The sequence below is a fragment of the Narcine bancroftii genome, chromosome 7, assembly GCF_036971445.1.
Source record: "Narcine bancroftii isolate sNarBan1 chromosome 7, sNarBan1.hap1, whole genome shotgun sequence".
Lineage (NCBI taxonomy): Eukaryota > Metazoa > Chordata > Chondrichthyes > Torpediniformes > Narcinidae > Narcine > Narcine bancroftii.
The window spans coordinates 187,908,603-187,928,488 of NC_091475.1; the positions used below are offsets into that span (position 1 = coordinate 187,908,603).

The 19,886-nt window shown below is 39.1% G+C and overlaps 2 protein-coding genes across 6 annotated transcripts in view; one reads left to right on the forward strand and one right to left on the reverse strand.

Annotated features, from left to right (window-relative positions):
* LOC138739509 (mitochondrial ornithine transporter 1-like) overlaps positions 1 to 19,886 on the forward strand; it is a 97,519-nt gene that overhangs the window by 74,842 nt on the left and 2,791 nt on the right. Inside the window, exon 7 of one of the 2 annotated variants that reach the window (XM_069891743.1) lies at positions 9,218 to 9,310. The exons of the other annotated variant lie outside the window; for it this stretch is intronic. Within the exon in view, the coding sequence (XP_069747844.1) occupies positions 9,218 to 9,243 (26 nt within the window). The 3' untranslated portion in view covers positions 9,244 to 9,310. Of the gene's footprint in view, positions 1 to 9,217; positions 9,311 to 19,886 lie in introns of those variants that run through there. 2 annotated transcript variants of the gene reach the window in all.
* The window catches only part of tpte (transmembrane phosphatase with tensin homology), a 76,625-nt gene that overhangs the window by 39,913 nt on the left and 16,826 nt on the right, over positions 1 to 19,886 (reverse strand). For 3 of the 4 annotated variants that reach the window (XM_069891732.1, XM_069891733.1, XM_069891734.1), the window contains exons 3-8: positions 17,786 to 17,833; positions 14,652 to 14,813; positions 12,308 to 12,427; positions 9,194 to 9,293; positions 5,929 to 5,992; positions 5,748 to 5,812 (exon numbers count right to left, since the gene is read on the reverse strand). In XM_069891732.1, coding sequence (XP_069747833.1) covers positions 5,748 to 5,812; positions 5,929 to 5,992; positions 9,194 to 9,293; positions 12,308 to 12,427; positions 14,652 to 14,813; positions 17,786 to 17,833 — 559 coding nt within the window. Of the gene's footprint in view, positions 1 to 5,747; positions 5,813 to 5,928; positions 5,993 to 9,193; positions 9,294 to 12,307; positions 12,428 to 14,651; positions 14,814 to 17,190; positions 17,257 to 17,785; positions 17,834 to 19,886 lie in introns of those variants that run through there. The other variant, XM_069891735.1, reaches the window with a different exon arrangement.

Sequence of the window (19,886 nt, forward strand, 5' to 3'; positions counted from 1 at the left end):
GGATGACAAGGTTAGTTAGAGGTGCAGCACCCCCACATCTCCATCGGGCACACAAAACTCAAAACGGTCAACCAGTTTACCTATCTCGGCTGCACCATTTCATCGGATGCAAGGATCGACAACGAGATAGACAACAGACTCGCCAAGGCAAATAGCGCCTTTGGAAGACTACACAAAAGAGTCTGGAAAAACAACCAACTGAAAAACCTCACAAAGATAAGCGTATACAGAGCCGTTGTCATACCCACACTCCTGTTCGGCTCCGAATCATTACCGGCATCACCTACGGTCCTAGAACGCTTCCACCAGCGTTGTCTCCACTCCATCCTCAACATTCATTGGAGCGACTTCATCCCTAACATCGAAGTACTCGAGATGGCAGAGGCCGACAGCATCGAGTCCACGCTGCTGAAGATCCAGCTGCGCTGGGTGGGTCACATCTCCAGAATGGAGGACCGTCGCCTTCCCAAGATCGTGTTATAGGGCGAGCTCTCCACTGGCCACCGTGACAGAGGTGCACCAAAGAAAAGGTACAAGGACTGCCTAAAGAAATCTCTTGGTGCCTGCCACATTGACCACCGCCAGTGGGCTGATCTCGCCTCAAACCGTGCATCTTGGCGCCTCACAGTTTGGCGGGCAGCAACCTCCTTTGAAGAAGACCGCAGAGCCCACCTCACTGACAAAAGGCAAAGGAGGAAAAACCCAACACCCAACCCCAACCAACCAGTTTTCCCCTGCAGCTGCTGCAACCGTGTCTGCCTGTCCCGCATTGGACTTGTCAGCCACAAACGAGCCTGCAGATGACGTGGACTTTTACCCCCTCCATAAATCTTCGTCCGCGAAGCCAAGCCAAAGAATTCTAGTGCCATTTAATACCACCACAATTAAAGCACAAGAAGTAATTCAACAAATCATGGCTGATATTTCAACTCAGCACCAATCTTAGTCATTTAGTCCAGTGTTCCTTTATCTCTAAAAATATGCACCCCAAATATACTCAACAACTAAGCCTTTACAAGCCTCGTGTAGAGAACTCATGAGAGTCAAAAAAATTCTCAACTATTATTTGGCATTCTGACCTAGACCCCATCCAGAGGAAACCCCAAACCTGCCAACTCAAGGCCAAATCTCTTTAATCTCACCTCATACAACAACCTGCCATTCCAGGAATGGTTTAATGAACTTTTGCCCCAACTCCAGTCACTGTAGGTATACCCTTCCAGAGTTGTATACAAACAGATGTGCGATTTCACCGAGCCTCTAAACAAATAGAGCAATGTCTGATGGTGGCAGAGGTTTTGCCTGTGATGTCCTGAGCTGTGTCCACTACCTTTCGGAAGGCTTTACACTCGTTATGTAGCAAATATATGTAATCAACGTTTCGGATTGAGTGCTTCTTCAAGCTATGAAAGCAGGCAGGCGCCAGAATAAAATGGTAGGGAGGAGATCATAGATGGATATGGGTGTGAAGCCCAAGAGAAAAAAGTTGTGAAGTAATGGGGAGGGGGGGGGGGGGGAGAATAGCACTCTGAAATAAAGAGTGAAAGACGTGGGAAGCTGGATAGAAGGAGACACAGAGGTCAAAACTTTATAAACTGGATTCAAGCCCTATATAATGAACCTAAGCCCAGAGTTGTAATGAATGGCCAAGTATCTCCAACATCCTTACTGACCAGATCTAGTAGACCAGCATGTCCATTTTTTCTGGCTTTTTTTGTATTGGCTATAGAACCTTTGGCAGAAATTATTTGATGGGATCCAGACATCAAGGGATTCAGAGTTGGCCAAGATGAAGATAAGACTTGTCTGTTTGCAGACGATGTATTAATATATCTGACAGAACCGGAAAGGCTGCAAAGGTTGCATTTACAATTGGAAGATTATAGGAGGGTTTCTGGGTATATAATTAGTTGGGATAAAAGTGAGATTATGCCATTAATTGATGGGGATTATGCAAATTGTCAAAGAAATATGCAATTTAGATGACCAAAGAATGGGATTAGGTATTTGGGAATCAAAATGGAAAATAGTTTTGCCCATTAACTTAATGATTCAGGTACAAGAATGCTAAGCGGCAGCATCTTTCTCTCTCTCTCTCACATCAAGGTAGATGAATCCCTGCTAGTTCTCAACCTTTTTCTTTCCACTCACATGCCACCTTAAATACCCCTATGCCATTGGAGCTCTGTGGTTCATAAGGGATTACTTAAGGTGGTATGAAAGTGTAAAGAGTGAAAAGTTGAGAACCAGTGTGCCAGGACCTGAACAAGTATATTCTAGAACATTGTGGGAAGAGGGGAATAAATTCCGGGGCCCAAGTAGAGATATCAGTGTCGTTGTTAGCCACGGGCAAGGCATCAGAACATTGGAGATGGCTAATGCTACTCATTTATCCAAAGCTGCAAGGACAAACCTGGCAGTTAGCACAAAGTCAATGTTGGAAAAGAACTGGAGAGGAATCTCAGGAAAAGGATCTACCTGCAGGGACCAATTAGGAATAGTCAGCATGGCTTTGTGTGGAAAATCCGCTTATTGCTTGTTTATAAAGTGCTTTTATTGTTTACCTTGAATAGGCAACCAAGATGATTGACAAGAGGAGAAGAGTGTTGTTGTCCACATGATGCCACGTGGTCGACTTATCTGGAAAGTTGAATACCATGAGATCCCAGAGTGAGCTAGCCAATTAGAGGCAAGAGTCAGAGAATGGTAGTGGAAGGTTGTTTTTCAATTTGAAGGCAGGGATCACTTCTGGGTTCATGGTTTGTCATCTATTTTAACAATCTGGATGACAATGCAATTAACATGGTTAGCAAGTTTGAATTACAATTTGGTGGATTACTCAAGATTACAAACAAGATCAACTGGGAAAAGGGGCTAAGGAATGGCAGATGGAATTTAACTTGCACAAGTGTGAGGTGTTGGACCAAGGTAAGACTTGCATAGTAATTGACTGGACCTTGGAAAGGGTGTAGAAAATATTCAGAAGGATACAAGAACTGGTGGGGGGGGGGGGGTTTAAATTACAAGATGGGATAGTCAGGAACCTTCCCTGGAGAATGTGGCTGAGGGATGACCTGATAGTGGCAAGGTCAAAATAGTGAAGGGCAGAGACAAGGTGAAGTGGAGACCAAATATTTCAGGCGTTAAGGGAAAGATTTAAAAAGGACATGAGGGGCCAGGCTTTCCACACAATGGATGGTGAATACGTGTAATAATAGAGGCAATGAGAGTTGGGTAAAATTACATTTAAAAGACATTTATAGAGATACATGGCTGGGAAAGGTTTTGAGGGATATGGGCCAAGCACCAGCAAATGCAGTTAGGGCAGGTAGACAACTTGGTCAGCATGGCTGTTGAGCCAAAGGGACAGGTTTTTTTTTGCTGTATAATTATTACAAAGCAATTAGCTCCTGTACATCAATTTATCACAGAAAGGAATTTATACACTTTCAAATGTACTGGCATGAAGCCAAAGCGTTGATTATTCCACCGCCAGTGGGCTGATATCGCCTCAAACCGTGCATCTTGGCGCCTCACAGTTTGGCGGGCAGCAACCTCCTTTGAAGAAGACCGCAGAGCCTACCTCACTGACAAAAGGCAAAGGTGGAAAAACCCAACACCCATCCCCAACCAACCAATTTTCCCCTGCAACCGCTGCAATCGTGTCTGCCTGTCCCGCATCGGACTTGTCAGCCACAAACGAGTCTGCAGCTGACGTGGACTTTTTACCCCCTCCATAAATCTTCGTCCGCGAAGCCAAGCCAAAGAAAGAATTCCAGAACTGAATAACTCTCCCTTTATTTTTTTTCCAGCCGAAGTAGATAACCTCACATTTTCCTCACACTATATTCCATTTACCAGGTCCTACTCAATTCCCTGAATCTCCGTATAACCCTCTGCCTTCTCAGTCCACTCTACTCACTGGCTGTGTTATCAACAAATTTGACCTTCGCATTCAAATTACTGACGTGCATTGAACATCTGAGGCTACAGTACCAATGCACACAACACCCAGTCAGTCTCCCAACAAAGACATGACCCACTTATTCTTGCTCCCTTTTCCATTCCATTGACCAAACTGCAGAGCATACAGTTGGTCAGACTGCACTCATTTTATTTAGCTTCTAATTTAAGCACTTAACTCTGTTGTACACGTCATCCATAGAGATAAAAAATGGGAACTGGTGTTTGAGCAGCCAAACAATGTTTTTGATTGGATAAGATGAAAAATTTTGCTCACCGAATAGAATAAAGGAACACCAGTACATATAGACAAATTTCGAAAACAAATTGTATGCCCTGGAAGACTGAACATATTGCAAGATACAATAAAGAGATCAGCAGATGGTGTACATCATAATAAAAATATTTTTTCCCCACTCATCTCATTTTGAAAAAGTGGGTCTCGAACAGATGTGTCTGACAAAAACCAACATCTTTTTCAAATTTAATATTTATTAACATGGAAGCTAAAAATGTCAATGTCAACAAAAAAATCCATCCAATCTGTCCCACATATATTAACTTCCATTAGCAAGCTATATCACGGCATCAATCATACAGACAAGTATAATTTTGCAAGCTTGAGGCAGTATTACATGTTTGTTTTACTAGAAGCTCCCAGTGAAAAACTCAACCTATATTGAAATAACTCCCACATCTTGCAAAAAAAAAATGAACAAGCTTCTCTACTTAAGTGACTTAACAGAGCCATCTCCTAATTTATTGGAATAATTTTTTAAAATCAAAATATTTTGACAAAATATTAATATTATAAACATTCTTTCATCTCATCGCCACCAGGTTTCTGCCACTCAACTGTAAAACGAGGAATTATTCTCCATCTGCATTAAAATCTTTATTCCCTCGTGTTTATAAATCCCTTCTCAATTTCCAAGCAAATCAATCCAAGAATCAAATCTATGTTTACCAAGTGACAATTTTTTCCACTTCTAAAAGTGTTCTAAATGGCTTTGTGGATATAAAACTACATGTAAATAGTAGACACATACACTGCAGGATTTTGGCAAAGACTCATTTGTGTCAAGCAACTTTTGAACTTATTTTAATACCCTTTCAGATACATTTCATTTTTTTTTTTAAAGTTCATTTGTATTCAAAGCTTTGGACCATTAAAACCCCTAAATTAGGCATGGAGCATTAAAGTTCTTACCAAGCACCCCTAAAACTTCAAACATCCCTTCTTCAAACATACATCATTCTAGTTTTGAGCAAAATTGCCCTTTTAGTGCTAAATTTGCTGAGGCTTGTGATGGTTATAACCTCGCCAGACTGATTTAAGTGGATATATTTGGTAATCAAATATTTTTAGATTTGCTAATGGAAACCCTTTTATTGTGTACACACTTGGCATGTATGTATTGTTGTGTGTATTACAACAGTGTGTATAACCTACTGAAAGTACTTCATTGGTTCAGAAGCATTTTAACACAACTCTAGGATAGCAAATGTTGCGATAGGCATGAGGACATAACCGTGCCAATTATTTGTATTTTTCCACCTCAATCAGGTTGCAAAAACAGTGCACACAATATTTTTAACTACCTGCGCCAAAACGGAACCAGTTGTTCTCTATTCTCATGCTGAAAGTTATCACATTAAAGAGCCTTCAATCTGCAATCAGAAAGTGTGGACCACAAGGAAAACGTGCTCTCCCAGTAAACAAGATGGGAATGTCTTGGCATAATCAATAAGATTACAGTTTCACGAGGAATCCTTTACCATACCTCAATTGGATTTCTGTATAGCGACTGCTTCCCAGAAGAGGGGAATGACATGGCAATAACCCGATCTGCAAACAGTACACAAGTCGGAATTAGAACTTAGTAATTTACTGTCAGGTTATCATCTATTAACAATCTTTTAACTACAGAGGCAGAGTGCAATGCAAATTATTTTTATACAAACCAGTAATGTAAGTAAGGTCCAAGTCAAACCCATCCTTTTGATAGCGCCTTTTATTTTCAGACACCTGTAATAATACAAGAGCTTTAGCAATTTACTTGTACAGAATGTTAGTCGCACTGCTTTTTCCATTACTTCTGTAGTTTTCACTTGAAAGTTACCGGAGTTGCCCCATCCACCTTCATGCTCTAACTATTCCACGAGTGTTTATAGTATTTTGTGGGCTGGTGGGTGTGAAGTCGGAGATGGGGGCCCTTCACTTTGTATAGAAATTCAGACAGATTACTTCTGCGGTCAGGAATCTGCAGGATAATGTGGGAGCTAATAATGATCAAAGATGTAGAGGATTCTAAATTTCAAACCATCAGAAGCAGATGTGAAAAAACACTGGTGATATGGAGAAACAAATGCCAGATTATATATCTGCAGCGAAGAACCATCAATGCAGATGCAACAGGTCAAATAATTTTAATGAAGCAAATGGAATAATTTAAATAGATTCACCACAATGAAGTGGTCAAGGAGTTTGGTTTTATTCAGTACGAGACCAGTAGTATTTATTGCCCTAGAGCTTTCTTCCTTTGACTGAGCTGCTGGGGAGAAAACTTGGGACACACACCCAGCAAGTCAGGGTAGTGTGCAACCTGGAGAGGAAGTTTCAGGTGATGCTCCCGTTGTCCTTGCCTTTCCTGGTAATCAAATTTGTGTTTGTCGGTGTAGACGAAAGTGGTTGATGGGTGACAATCAAGTGATCTGCTTTTTTCCCCTCCCTGGATAGTGCTGAACTTCAAGTTACTGGCATTGTATTCAATTAGGCAAGTGGAGAGTATTTCAGAAACATTCTTGACTTGTGCCTTGTAGATGGTGGAAAGGCCCAGACATGTCAGGAGGTAAATAGTCTCTTCAACCTCTGTCCTGCATTTGAGGCTGCAGCATTTGTATGTCTAGCAAGGCCAATTTTTTGGACAATGGCAACTCCCAGGGTATTGATAGTGGGGAACCCAGCAAACCTAATGTCAAAGACATGTGGTTTCATAGTTGGAGATGGAAGTAATTGGTTGACATTTTTGTTACATGCAACTTCACTGGATAATGATTGCATAACACTAAACTTCATTTTTAGTCAATGCTAAATATTCCCACTTCTGACTTCATGATGAAAAGAAGTTCACTGGGTGTGTTGGACTTGCACCAATATTAGTGAAGAACACAAATTAGTTTCTTGATCAAGAAAAATAATTGTGAACAATGGGCAAAAAATAAAATCAGCAAAATGCATTCTTTCCAAGCATCAAACATTTTATTTTACATTTAGACATACAGCACGGTAACAGGCCATTTTGGCCCACGAGTCCATGCTGCCCAATTAACCAACACCCCCAAGTTTTGAACGGTGGGAGGAAACCAGAGGAAACCCACAGAGACACGGGAGAATGTACAAACTCCTCACAGATAGTGCTGGGATCCAAACTCCATTCGCTGGCGTTGCACTAACCGCACCACCCCAGAGTTTGAATTTGTAATATCCAACTTGGGAAAAATAAAACTTTTTTCCAATCAATCATTTACCCAGGCTATCTAAAAACACTAGTCTTATCAAATTCTACAAGACCTAAATGATATCTAGGAAGCAATTCTTCAAATCCCTTTAATATAGTTATCCCATCAGATTTGCTGCTAAGTTGCGACAGAAAAGCACGATAAGACGGATGCACAGTCCATTGGGAGGTGAATTTAATACTGTTTGTTTCACGATCTGTTCTCAGTAGCAGAATTTTTCTAATCCAAAAAGTCAACTTAAAATAGAAGATCTGGAATTGTGTTTTGAATTTAGAGAAAACTCTCAGCACAACTGATTTTGTAGAGATAGGTGAGAAAATATAAATATCGAACACAACCTTGCCAAAACAGCTTCAATGATGAAAATATGGTCAACTTGAAGACATTTTTAAAAATTAAATAATTGATTACATAAAAAGACATCTTGCAATACAAGGTAGGCAAGAGAACATTAAGCAAAACAAAACCAACTGCATCCATACACTTGATTGGAAAAAGAAAGCTCCTAGTGGAAGATTAAAGTAACTAAGTTCCCACAATGGTGAGCCAGGTTCAATCCTATCTGCTGGTGTTGCAAATGTTGAGAACAAATTCTGTGATCAAGTGGCTTTCCCCTGCCCACAACTCAAGACAAAACTGGCAGATAAACTGGCTGGGTAAATTATCCAGGTACCGGTGGATGGAATCAGGGAATGGATGGGCATGTGAGTAATTTACAAGAATCAAGTGTGGGATTATTAACAGGATTGCTCTGAGACCCCACATTGACACAACAGCCAAAGCAATTGTTTCAGCCCAAAGAAAGCACAACCAAAGTATAACAAAATACTCCATTTTAAAAAACATTCGACAATATATAATTTGTTGAATGAATAGAATGGAGTTTGATACAGTGCATCTTCCAGGACTTCTACTCTGCAGCATTGAAGTTTTTTTTCTCCAAATTACCCAGGCCTATTAGAATTCTTACCACCCAAGTCCAAGGATGGCATGGTTAGTATTGCAGTTAGCCCAACGCTATTACAGCGCTAGCAAGTGGGACTGTGGAATCCCATGCTGTCTGAAAGGAGTTGGTACATTCTCCCCATGTCTGCGTGGTTTTTTCCCAGGGGCTCCAGTTAATTGGGTGGCACAGGCTCGTGAGCCGAAATGGCCTGTTACCATGCGGTATGTTTATTTTGTTTTAAATAAAGGAGGAAACAAAACAGATGAAAAGAGAAGTGATGGAAAGGGTGGATCAACGAGCAAAATTACACTACTATGATCTCCAACAGCATTGCCCACTGGCACCCGGCTCCTTTTCTACAGGAGAACCCACCTATCATTGATCACACCATTTCCAGCAACCTCAATCCAGACTTAGAAATTTTGGTCAAATCAAAACTCTGCAGCTAAGTCTATTTCCCCTTTGCCCACTGCAGTTTCTCTTTCATTGAACATTTAGCAATTGATAATCTGCATCCAGTACAATCTTCAGTTCAGAATTTATTCTTCAATTTCGATCCAAAATTGTAAAATGGTAAAATCTTACCAACTGACATCAATTTAAAGTCATCCAAAAACTGATGACTTCACAGAACTGTTCATGAATTACAAAAAGCTTAATTTGCAGAAATGCAAGTCCACCCGGTACAATAGCACCGCATCACAATAAAGGGGCCAGTCTTTGAACGTCTGAGAAGTTGGTCTTTCTTTTTGCTACACTCACCATTCTTCTTGTGGCTTTTTCAAGATGTTTTTTCTGCGAGGCAAGCCTGAAAATTCTAACCAAGATGACAACTCGAAGAACTCGAAAGACAGTCACCACCCTGAAGAACAATGTTTATTAATGGAATTGTCTGTATTTAACAAGAATTTCCTGCACTAAAAATGATTCAGCATTACATATTCTGATATTCTTAATTAGTCAAACACTGCCTGAACATGTAAACATACTTTTTTGCTGTTCAATTTCGCATACTTTGTTTTAATACTTTTTTTTTGCAAATTGGTCAAATTATTACACCAAAATTCTCAGTCTCTAGATAGAAGTGGTCTTCAGGGGAAAAGTCTAAATGGTATTGGAGTAGAGTACCAGACTTTTTCGCTACCAATGAACAAGCTTGAGTGAGACAAATCCATGAAAAAGAACAAACAGAAAAGCTTGGGCATTCATTTTTTTGAGGGAGAAAATGCAAACAGTAAAAAAAATAATTAACATATAATGAGCAAGGACAGATAACATTTGAGATATCTCCATAAAAGTCAATGCTAAATATAAATCTTACAAGGGTGATACCAGAACAAAAAGGTTATGCTCATCAGGAAGAACTGAGCAAGTTTAGGCTTTTTCTTGCACAAAGGAATGAGAGGGGGTCTATAGAAATGCACACAATTAGGAAAGGCGTAGATAAGGCAGATTTAGGCAAGTTGCTCCCATTGGTGGGGGAGACCAGAACTAGGGGAGATAGCCTCAAAATTCAGGGTAGTAGATTTAGGACAGAGATGAGGAGAAACTGTTTTACCCAGAGAATGGTGTATCTATGAAATTCACTGCCCAGTGAAGGAGTGGAAGCCAGCTCAATAAATATATTTAAGATAAGGTTGGATCGATTCTTACAGTGTTGGTGAATTAAGGAGATATTGGAAAAGGCAGGTAGCTGGAGATGACCCTTTCGCCAGATCAACTATGTTCTCTTTGAATGGCAGAGCAGGCTCAATGGGCCCGATTGCCTACTCCTGCTTCAATTTCTTATGCTGTTAGGAAGATAACTTTTGGACTAAGGGGTGGCCTTTAACTTTTTAATTTAGACATACAGCACAGTTATAGGCCATTTCGGCCCCCGAGTCCGTGCTGCCCAATCAACCTACACCCTCAGTATGTACTCGGGGGCCGAAATGGCCTGTTATCGTGCTGTATGTCTAATAATTAAAAGGTTGGCCACCCCTGCGCTAACATGATAAAAAGGACAAAGATTTGATATAGAGAAATTGTACTAGTTATGAGCAGATGCAGAACTATAATTACCATTTGATATTCATAAACTAACAAAGGAAACAAACAATGGCAATGTAACTTGCAACTAGAAAGGAACTCAGTGTTACAGCCACAGTGACTTGGGTTTGATCCTGACTCTCTTGTGTCATCAACGAGAAGAAGCAAGATGTACTGCTTGTGATAAACATAATAAGCGAGGCAGTATTTAGTGGCCATGGTTTTATAGGGGATGCAGCAATTTCAATGCCATCAACCCAGTTTCTATTCTGGCCCAAGGGGCAGTGCACAGAATTGTGAATTCAGCCTCAACCATCACACGAACCTCCCTTTCCTCTGTAGGCCATCTACACCACTGGATATCTTAGAAAAGCAGCCAACGTACTAAAGGACTCATCCCACCCCAGCATCATTCTCTTTACCTGCATCTCAATGGGAAGATTCAAAAAGCTTGAAATCGGATACAAGGACAGTTTCTTTCCTGCAGGTGACTGAATGAACCTCACTAAAGAAATGCTGCCCTTTCACAGCTGGAATTGGCTTTTGCTGTAACTTTATTCTGCTCGACTTGTGGATAGAATGCAAAACAAACCTGGGGATCAGCACAACGGCAATGAACGTGAACTTGAACCTTGAGTATGTGGAATTTGTACACTTTCCCTTAACTATGTGCGTTTCCCCAGGTGCTTATTTCCTTCCAGGAAATAACTTCTGACAAGTTCATTGGCTGCTGCAAATTAGTCCTGGAGTAGGTTGATGGTAGGAAAATTAGGATGGGGTTGGTGGTCACAAGTAAAAGAATAGATTGCAGGGAAATAGGTAAGGGAGATGGGATTGCTTTGAGGGTTACCACCCGTTTCTTCTATGTTATAAGAGAATAAAAGGAATAAGAAATGCCAAAGAAGGGATAGAAGTCTGATGCAGAGCACGACTTGAGTCAAATGGCTTGTTCTGAGCTGCAAAATCTTCAAACTATAAAATAAGGCTGGTTCCATTCATTATTAGGCCTTAAGATGCAAGGGGAAAGATGCAAGTTAATGCTTTTTTCTTTCTTTCTCCACTTCTCCCTCATTCCAACCAGACATTTGCTAGTTTAAAATTAATCCAGTTCTCCAGGACCACGCACAACTGTTATTAGGATGTGACAGACCACAAGAGAGTTCAAGCTTAAAATCATCATTTAACAGTAATAGAATTATCACCGAGCTGCTTTAACTGCATTAACAGTTGTACAAGTCAACACAACTGCTTCACAATCAATAGGCTTTGTGCTCAAGTTCTGCTCCAGAAAGGAGGTCAACTCCCAACAGTACCATATTCCTCAGTGAGGCTCTTGTAACGGCTTCACTGTTTGTTCTCGACTGAGCATTTCTCCATTACAACTACTTCAAGGGTTGTGAAGACTTTATAGGCAAAGGTGATGCAACGGAAATTATTTTCTTTCTCATTTTCATTTAGATAAATTCTTCTGGCAGAAGTTCAGGGCATGAAAAGCATCTCCACCGCGAAAAACTTATTTTGTACATGTTCTTTCAACTTAGTAGCATGTCTATAATCTAGCGTAACTAATTCGCCTCAAACCGTGCATCTTGGCGCCTCACAGTTCGGCGGGCAGCAACCTCCTTTGAAGAAGACCACAGAGCCCACCTCACTGACAAAAGACAAAGGAGGAAAAACCCAACACCCAACCAATTTTCCCTTGCAACCGTGTCTGCCTGTCCCGCATCGGACTTGTCAGCCACAATCGAGCCTGCAGCTGATGTGGACTTTTACCCCCTCCATAAATCTTCGTCCGCGAAGCCAAGCCAAAGAAGATATTAGTTACATTTTTGATATATATCACAATACCTGGGAATGAGGGTGGCTCCACTCAAGTCAGAAAAGGCATACACCATTGTAATAACCTGGGTCACGACCACAATAACAGCATCCAAAATGTTAAGCTTAGAATGAAAATACACACGGAACCTGCAATATACAGATGGAATATGCAAATCATGGTGGAGCTCCACATTTGTAAATTTCAGTTTTCATTGCACTTTATAAAGCTCAATGTGATGTCTATAAAATTATTCCCTACATCTTCAAATCCTCTTCCAAATCTGACAGGATAAGTTTTGTGTATTTTTACAATCATTATCTTGCACCTCAAAAACAAGTAGAATTATACAATATAGATTTGAGGAAGATTAATTGGGTCATTGGTGAAGAAATCTGGGAGAAAAGCATGCAGAATGAGTCGAGTTTGTTGAATTCATACACTCAAAGGAAGAGTTAGAACTGTCTTCATTCACTATAATTGGACACAAAGAGGTCAGCAACACGGTGTAGATCTTTCAAAACGCCAGACACCAAAGCCTCAAACTTGCTTCAACAAGTCTCCTTTATAGATAGTTATAACAGGCCTCGTTGATCATGAATGGTCCATGTCAACCCCTGGTCACTCACACTAATGAACTTATAGAAACCAGCCTGTGACTGGTTTCCTGATGTGGTTCAACAGGGAAGACATAGGAAGAATTCTGTGAATGATGTACAAATTATTTGGGGACTGATTAGGAATAGTCATGTTTAAGGAGGTCACCAGCAGAGTTGAAAGAAAGAGTGTTGTCTACATGGATTTTAGCAAGGCCTTTGACAAAGTTAAACAGGAATATTAGTCAGATTGATTCGGTAATTCAGTATTCATGGTGAGGTAGTAAAATGAATTCGACATTGGCTTTAGTGATAATGAATGATTGTTTCTCAGATGGAGGCCTGTGACTAGCAGTATCAGGGTTCAGTGTCATCTGTCATCTACATCCACAATTTGGAAAATAAAATGATAAATAGGATCAGTAAGTTTGCAGGTGACACAAAGATTTGAGGTGTAGTGGACAACATGAAAAGCTTTCAAGTCTTTCAGAGGGATCTGGACCAGCTGGAATATTAGGCTGCAGATGGAACTTAATGCAGACACCTGTGAGGTACAGAACTTTGGAAGGACAAAGACAGTAAATAGCAGGGCACTGAGGAAATGTAGTAGAAAAGAAGGATCTAAGAATATAGAAACAATTCCCTGAAAGTGGTATCACAGGTAAATAGGGTCATAAAGAGAACTTTTTGCCCATTGGCTTTCATAAATCAAAGTATTGAGTACAGGAGTTGGGATGAAAAGTTGTACAAGACATTGGTGAGGCCAGATTTGGAATATTGTGTGCAGGTTTGGTCCCCCAACTACAAGAAAAATATCAATAAGATAGAAAGTGATGAGAAGATCTACTAGGATGTTGCCATGACTTCAGGAACTGAGTTACAAGGAAAGGTTAAACAGGTTAGGATTTTATTCTCTGGAACATAGCAGAATGAGGAGAGATTTGATACAAAATTATGAGGGGTTATAGATAGACTAAATGCAAGCAGGCTTTTTCCATCAAGGTTAGGCAAGGTACATATCAGAGGACATGGGTTAAGGGTGGCAGGGCAATCGTTTAAAGGGAACTTCATACAGAGCAGTGGGAGCATGAATGAGCTGCCATCTGAAGTGGTGAATGGGAGTTCAATTTTAGCATTTAGGAAAGATTTGGACAGGTACATGGATGGGAGGGTAATGGATGAATATAGGTGCAAGGCAGTGGGACGAGGCAGAATAATAGTTCAGCACAGACCAGAAGGGCGGAAGGGACTGTTTCTGCGCTGTAATGTTCCATGGTTCTAATGAAATATTTAACTAGCTTTCTGATAATTGCCTTCTTTATAACATACAGAAATACTACTCTGTACTCTTGATTTTACTATCCCCAATCTAAGTTCAGATGAGAAATAATTGATAATTAAAACTATGTTCTCTCTAGTAATGCCACTTTGCCCATGCTCTTCACTCAATTTAGGATGTTGCAGACTTTATGCAAAACCATTTTTATAATTCGCATTACAGTAAGGAGTTGAAGTGACACCACAAAGAATGATTACCTTCATGAAGCATGCTATTACTTAGTTTTTCAGACAATGGCCAACAGCTGATATAAAAGACAAGAAATAGAGCTTGAACATTTGCTATTGAGACAGGGGAGAACAGTGAAATACATTGGATTGATGGAATGCAGTTGTTTAGGAATTTAGAAAATTTGGTCCAATATCATTTGAAGACTATTCCCATTGTTAATTTAAATCTTAAGCATTAATGTAAAATAATATTTTTAAAAATCCTTACCCTTCTACAAAGATTCGAAGGAGAACATCAATAACGAAGAAGAAGGATATTGCCAGTGACACACCTACAATTCCATGTCTAAAGGGCTTACTTTTATTTGCCGTTGACAAATCCACAATTACAAGAACAACATCAACTATTATAAGTACGATACCAAAAATTCTGCAAGAAACAAAAAGGTAAAACAAACTGGTCATCTTCAAATTTTCATACCAAGGGCTTACAAAGTACAACAAAACACCAATAATTCAGTAGCTTTGGAACTTTAGCCACACTGACAGATTTTCTATGTTAGTGTAATTTATTTTCATGCCACAACACTTAAATGTTGCCCAGTATTACAAGCTTTCCAGTGAACCAACCAAGTTGAAAGAAGTCAGTGAGATGAAAACAAATGTGTGAATAATTCTTTGTTGAACCAGATGCCAAACTATTGGGATATCTGAATGGTCATTCAGTGGCTTAACAGAGTTTTGCAGCAACAGGATTAAGTCAGCCTCAGCCCAAGGGAAAGGGCTAGCACCTCAAGATGCAGTGACCCAAATTTGCCTCCTTCTATGCTTCTTCTTGTATTAATATACATATTGTGAAGGTGGAGACAGATAACGTTTATGAAGCCAGAAGGAGGATTATTGTCATTAAAATTATGCTACCTGGTGGGTGGAGAAATATTTTGCTAATCTGGTCCTGCTTTCCACAAATAATTTGATCATTATTTCATTTGTTTTTCATTGCAAATGTTGCATTTTAGCCTTCCATTGATGGATGAAGCATTCAGTGTACAACTGACCAGTGAATGCAGAGGAATGATAGACTAACTTTATCACTAATCCTACTTAGATTAGTTTACATGACCCAAGGTCAAATTTTTGCAGACTGCCACATTTTTCATTTTCTAGAGCTGTTTATAATCTAAGACATAGATAGAGGTAGGCAAGTGGTTTCCATTGCTAGGTGAGACCAGAGCTAGGGGGTATAGCCTCAAGATTCAGGGCTGTAGGTTTAGGGCAAAGATGAGGAAGAAATACTTTTCCCAGAGGGTGCTGAGTCTATGGAATTCACTGCCCATTGAAGCATTGGAGGCTTTCTCAGTCAATATATTTAAGATATGGTTGGTTATATTTTTACATGGTAGGGCAAGGGTGGCCAACCTTTTAATTTTTAATTTAGATATACAGCACAGTAGCAGGCCATTTGGCCCAATAGTACGTACTGGGGATATAGATTAATTGGGTGGCATGGACCAAAATGGCTTGTTACTGAGCTGTATGTCTAAATTTAAAAATTATATGGTTGGCCACTGCTGTAGGGAATTGAGATATGGGGAAAGGCAGAAAGGAGACCATCATCAGATCAGCATCAATCTCATTGAATGGCAAAGCAGGCTGGATGGCCGACTCCTGCTTCTATTTCTTATGTTCTTATTGCATTTAACAACAAACAAATATCTCTCCATGAAACCAAGAGCTCAATTTGGAAATAATGTTTTGCATACCACTTGGGAGTGGTACAAATTTGGGAGTGTACAAATTTGGGAGTGGTACAAATTTGGGAGTGGTACAAATTTGGGAGTGGTACAAATTTGGGAGTGGTACAAATTTGGGAGTGGTACAAATTTGGGAGTGGTACAAATTTGGGAGTGGTACAAATTTGGGAGTGGTACAAATAATGTTTTGCATACCACTTGGGAGTGGTACAAATTTGGACAGTTGAGTGGAAGGAACACAGAAATTAATTATGCAGTCACTCAAATGTTAACCAGTTTCTGAAATAATGGATCTCAATATTTTCTGTTACTAGATTACTTAACCCCAATAATGAAGTTATAGCCAGTTTAGCTCATTTAAATCCAGAATGCAGCTGTTACAATTGCTCATTTTATTAAATAGTAGGTTACAAAGCTTGAATTTTTTTTACTCAACAGCTCTGATTATCAACACAATGAAAGATCATAAAAAAAATCAATGAAATAAACACAATTCAACCAATTTAGGGCAACTAGATGAATAAAACATTTCCCATTTATCATAATTTTGGTGTAAACTCATAACATCAAATACTCCTTTGGAGTAAATTCCATAACATCAAATATTCCTTTGGTGTAAACTCCATAACATCACTCATCTCTTTACAAGAGACCAAAGCCCTTATCAATGCCTAAATCACCTTCAGACTCACAATGCCACAATTGGTTAGGAGTCCACTTCTCATCCATTAAACTTGGTTGTCAGATTGGTTGTCCAATTCATCCCTCATGGCCGTACGCACAAATTCATAATCCCCTCGGATTCAACCTCCCCAATTCTCCAACATCCCCCAATCACCCTACTATTCCCTCCAAGATTTCTCACATTTGACAATGGTGGCCTCTTGCATTGCTCCAAACTTCATCAGCCCTCCACCATCAAGCATGGTTTCAATTTCTCTCTCCCTCCCAACCACCACCTTCAAGCTCAAATGTCATTTATTTTATTTTATGATTTTTGTTTTAACTCTCACTCATTTTAAAACAAAAATCCTAAAACTAAATGTTTCTCACCCCATTTGAGTTTTTCGTGCTCCCCATCCCAATATCTACAGATCACTGTTTGTTAATACTCCTGTGAACATCCTGGGTACAGGTTTTAAAAAGTTCCTAGAAAAAGTACCAAAAGAGAATACTAAACACATTATTTTATGACAGTTAAAAGTGAACTGTAATGACTTTCAAGCTATTTGTTACAAAAATGTTCTATATCATAGCTTCATAAAATACCATGTTAAATTAATACAAGTAAATGAACATTTTTAACCATACAAATAAAATAAATATCCAAACAAAATAATTACAGTTTTTTTTTGCCAAATTGAATGCTTTAATGATCTATTAATTCAATGGAAATTAAAAACCTGCAACTGCTGGAAATATGCAGATCAGGCCATATCTGTGGGGCAGAAACTAGGTTAATGTTTCAGGTCCACAATGAGGTTTTACTCAAGTATTTCAAACATTTTGTTTTGATTCTATTGATTTGTCATGTCTATAAGCTGGTTCCTAAATAGAAACTTTCAAATAAAAGCACATATGTATGCAGGTATTGTTCCCTTCAATGCAATTTAAGGCAGTGATTGTACATGACAGGTAGTCTACTTACCGAAACCAGAAGGACATTACATAAGGTGCAATAATTTTCTTGATCTGACTGCAACAAAACACAATACAAATATTGCATCACACGCTATTCTAGTAGAAAGGAGATGTTACCATCTGCTAAATTCTGAGAATTTTTTCAAAAATCTGTAAAAGGAAGGGTTATTTGAGAGTAGAGTAGGAGTGCAGCTGGTAAACCCACATTGATTACCTATTTTATTTACCCTTTTGACAGTAACTCATTCACAGTGATCTGTTTAAGATTCAATGACATGGGCCAGATCTCTAGATACACATTTGATCAGATTATGTCAAGATGTAAATTTCCTCTTCTGAAAGAGGAGTGTTTTTAAAAAAAAATCAGCGAGGGCTTGTGATCACCATTACAAAGACTTCTTGTCATTTTTCCAAATTCAAGATCATCTAAAGTTAACTTCCACAGCTACCTTGGTGGGTGCCAATCTCAGTTTGCTAGATTGTTGCCAAGGCCTCTGGATTTCTGGTCTGATAATGTAACTGTGGCACCACCAAAGGACCCATAGTTCGAGGTTCTAATAAAGTTAAAACCAAAAGAAAGTGCCCTCACTCCATCAAATAATGTTCTCAAGATCATTAATTTATATAGCCTCTATTTACCTTGAAGAGATGCAAAATCTGATTCTGCATTTCTTGCTCCCCCAAGGTTGGCTGCCAATCAAATGAGTAGCACATATTCACACTGAATTTCTGATAATTTCACGAGGAAATACAGCACACTCCCTTAAACCATTTCCCCAAAATTGAAAGCTCTCAGAAACCATCAGTTATTTGCAATAATTTAGAGACAAGGTAAGTCTATAAATTTTGACCCCATGAGGGACAATTACCATACAAGCATAATCATGCCAAATTCCAGGTTGAACCATAGAACAACTTCTGCAGAATCAACAGTTCATTTTTACTTTGGACTTGACCAACCACTAGGATAGCAGAATTTGATTCAAAACAAACGGACTCTGGAAATCTGACAAGATCAATGTTGGAGACAGGTAGGAGGTCAAGCAACTCCAAAGATAAAGAATAGTGTGAGCATTATAATTCAGAGGACAAAATTATCCACCCTATAATCTGATAACAGATTTTGGAAATGATGCCCTATGAAAGGTGCTAAGTAATCAATTCAATCTTTTCAGTATTTTATGCATTTCTACTGGAATTTAATATTTGCTGCTAAAATAACATTAGACATGGTGTTAAAATGCAACTTAAAAATAGCATGTCATGCAGACATGTTTTCAAGAGCTGCTCCTTTGTCTAAAGAGAGTTTGGGGCAGGGAGTGACAAAGGAAGGAGCATCCTTGTGTTGATGACTCTTGGTGGCTTTCCAACTGCTACCCATATTAACAATGAATGACAGAATTAAGTGGTTTGTTTTACAACTGAAACGGGTCAGTTGAGTGCTTAAACACAGAAGTAGGTTTGTGGGTTGGACAGTAAATATTATTATTACAAACTTTCACTATGATGTTGGGAAAGTCAAATAGATAGAAAATTGCCCTGTGACAAAGTCAATAACACAAAACTATCTCCCATCAATAATGTAGTTCATGGAAAAATAACATTTCCTCTCTACTGGTATTGTGCACACGTTCATCTCAGTCCAATAAATACAATGATCAGATTTACAAAGATCAGCATTGATATTAGAATATAATCACTTATAATCAGTCCAACAGATTGAGGCAGTTCAACACTGTTTAAAATACATTAATTCTGTTTACATAATAAGCAAACTTCTTCACAAAGTCCCGTTGGTTGAACAGTGCTAACAACTTGATTGAATGCATTTTTTTAAATTCCAGGTTCTATTAATGAAATTTGTTTATAATATTCATTGGCCAAGTCCTAAAAGGAGATCAATTTGTAGAAGTGGGAATTTGGAATGAGAGCAAGAAAAACACTACTAAATGTAGGTTTATTTATTGGGTTATATCAGTTTATATCATAGAAGCAAAATAATGCATTCTATTAAAAAGCAGCCACTGCTGGTTAAATTGGTCAAAAACTGACAGATTAAAACACAAGCTTTTAACTGATATACATCAATTATTGAATGACCACATTTT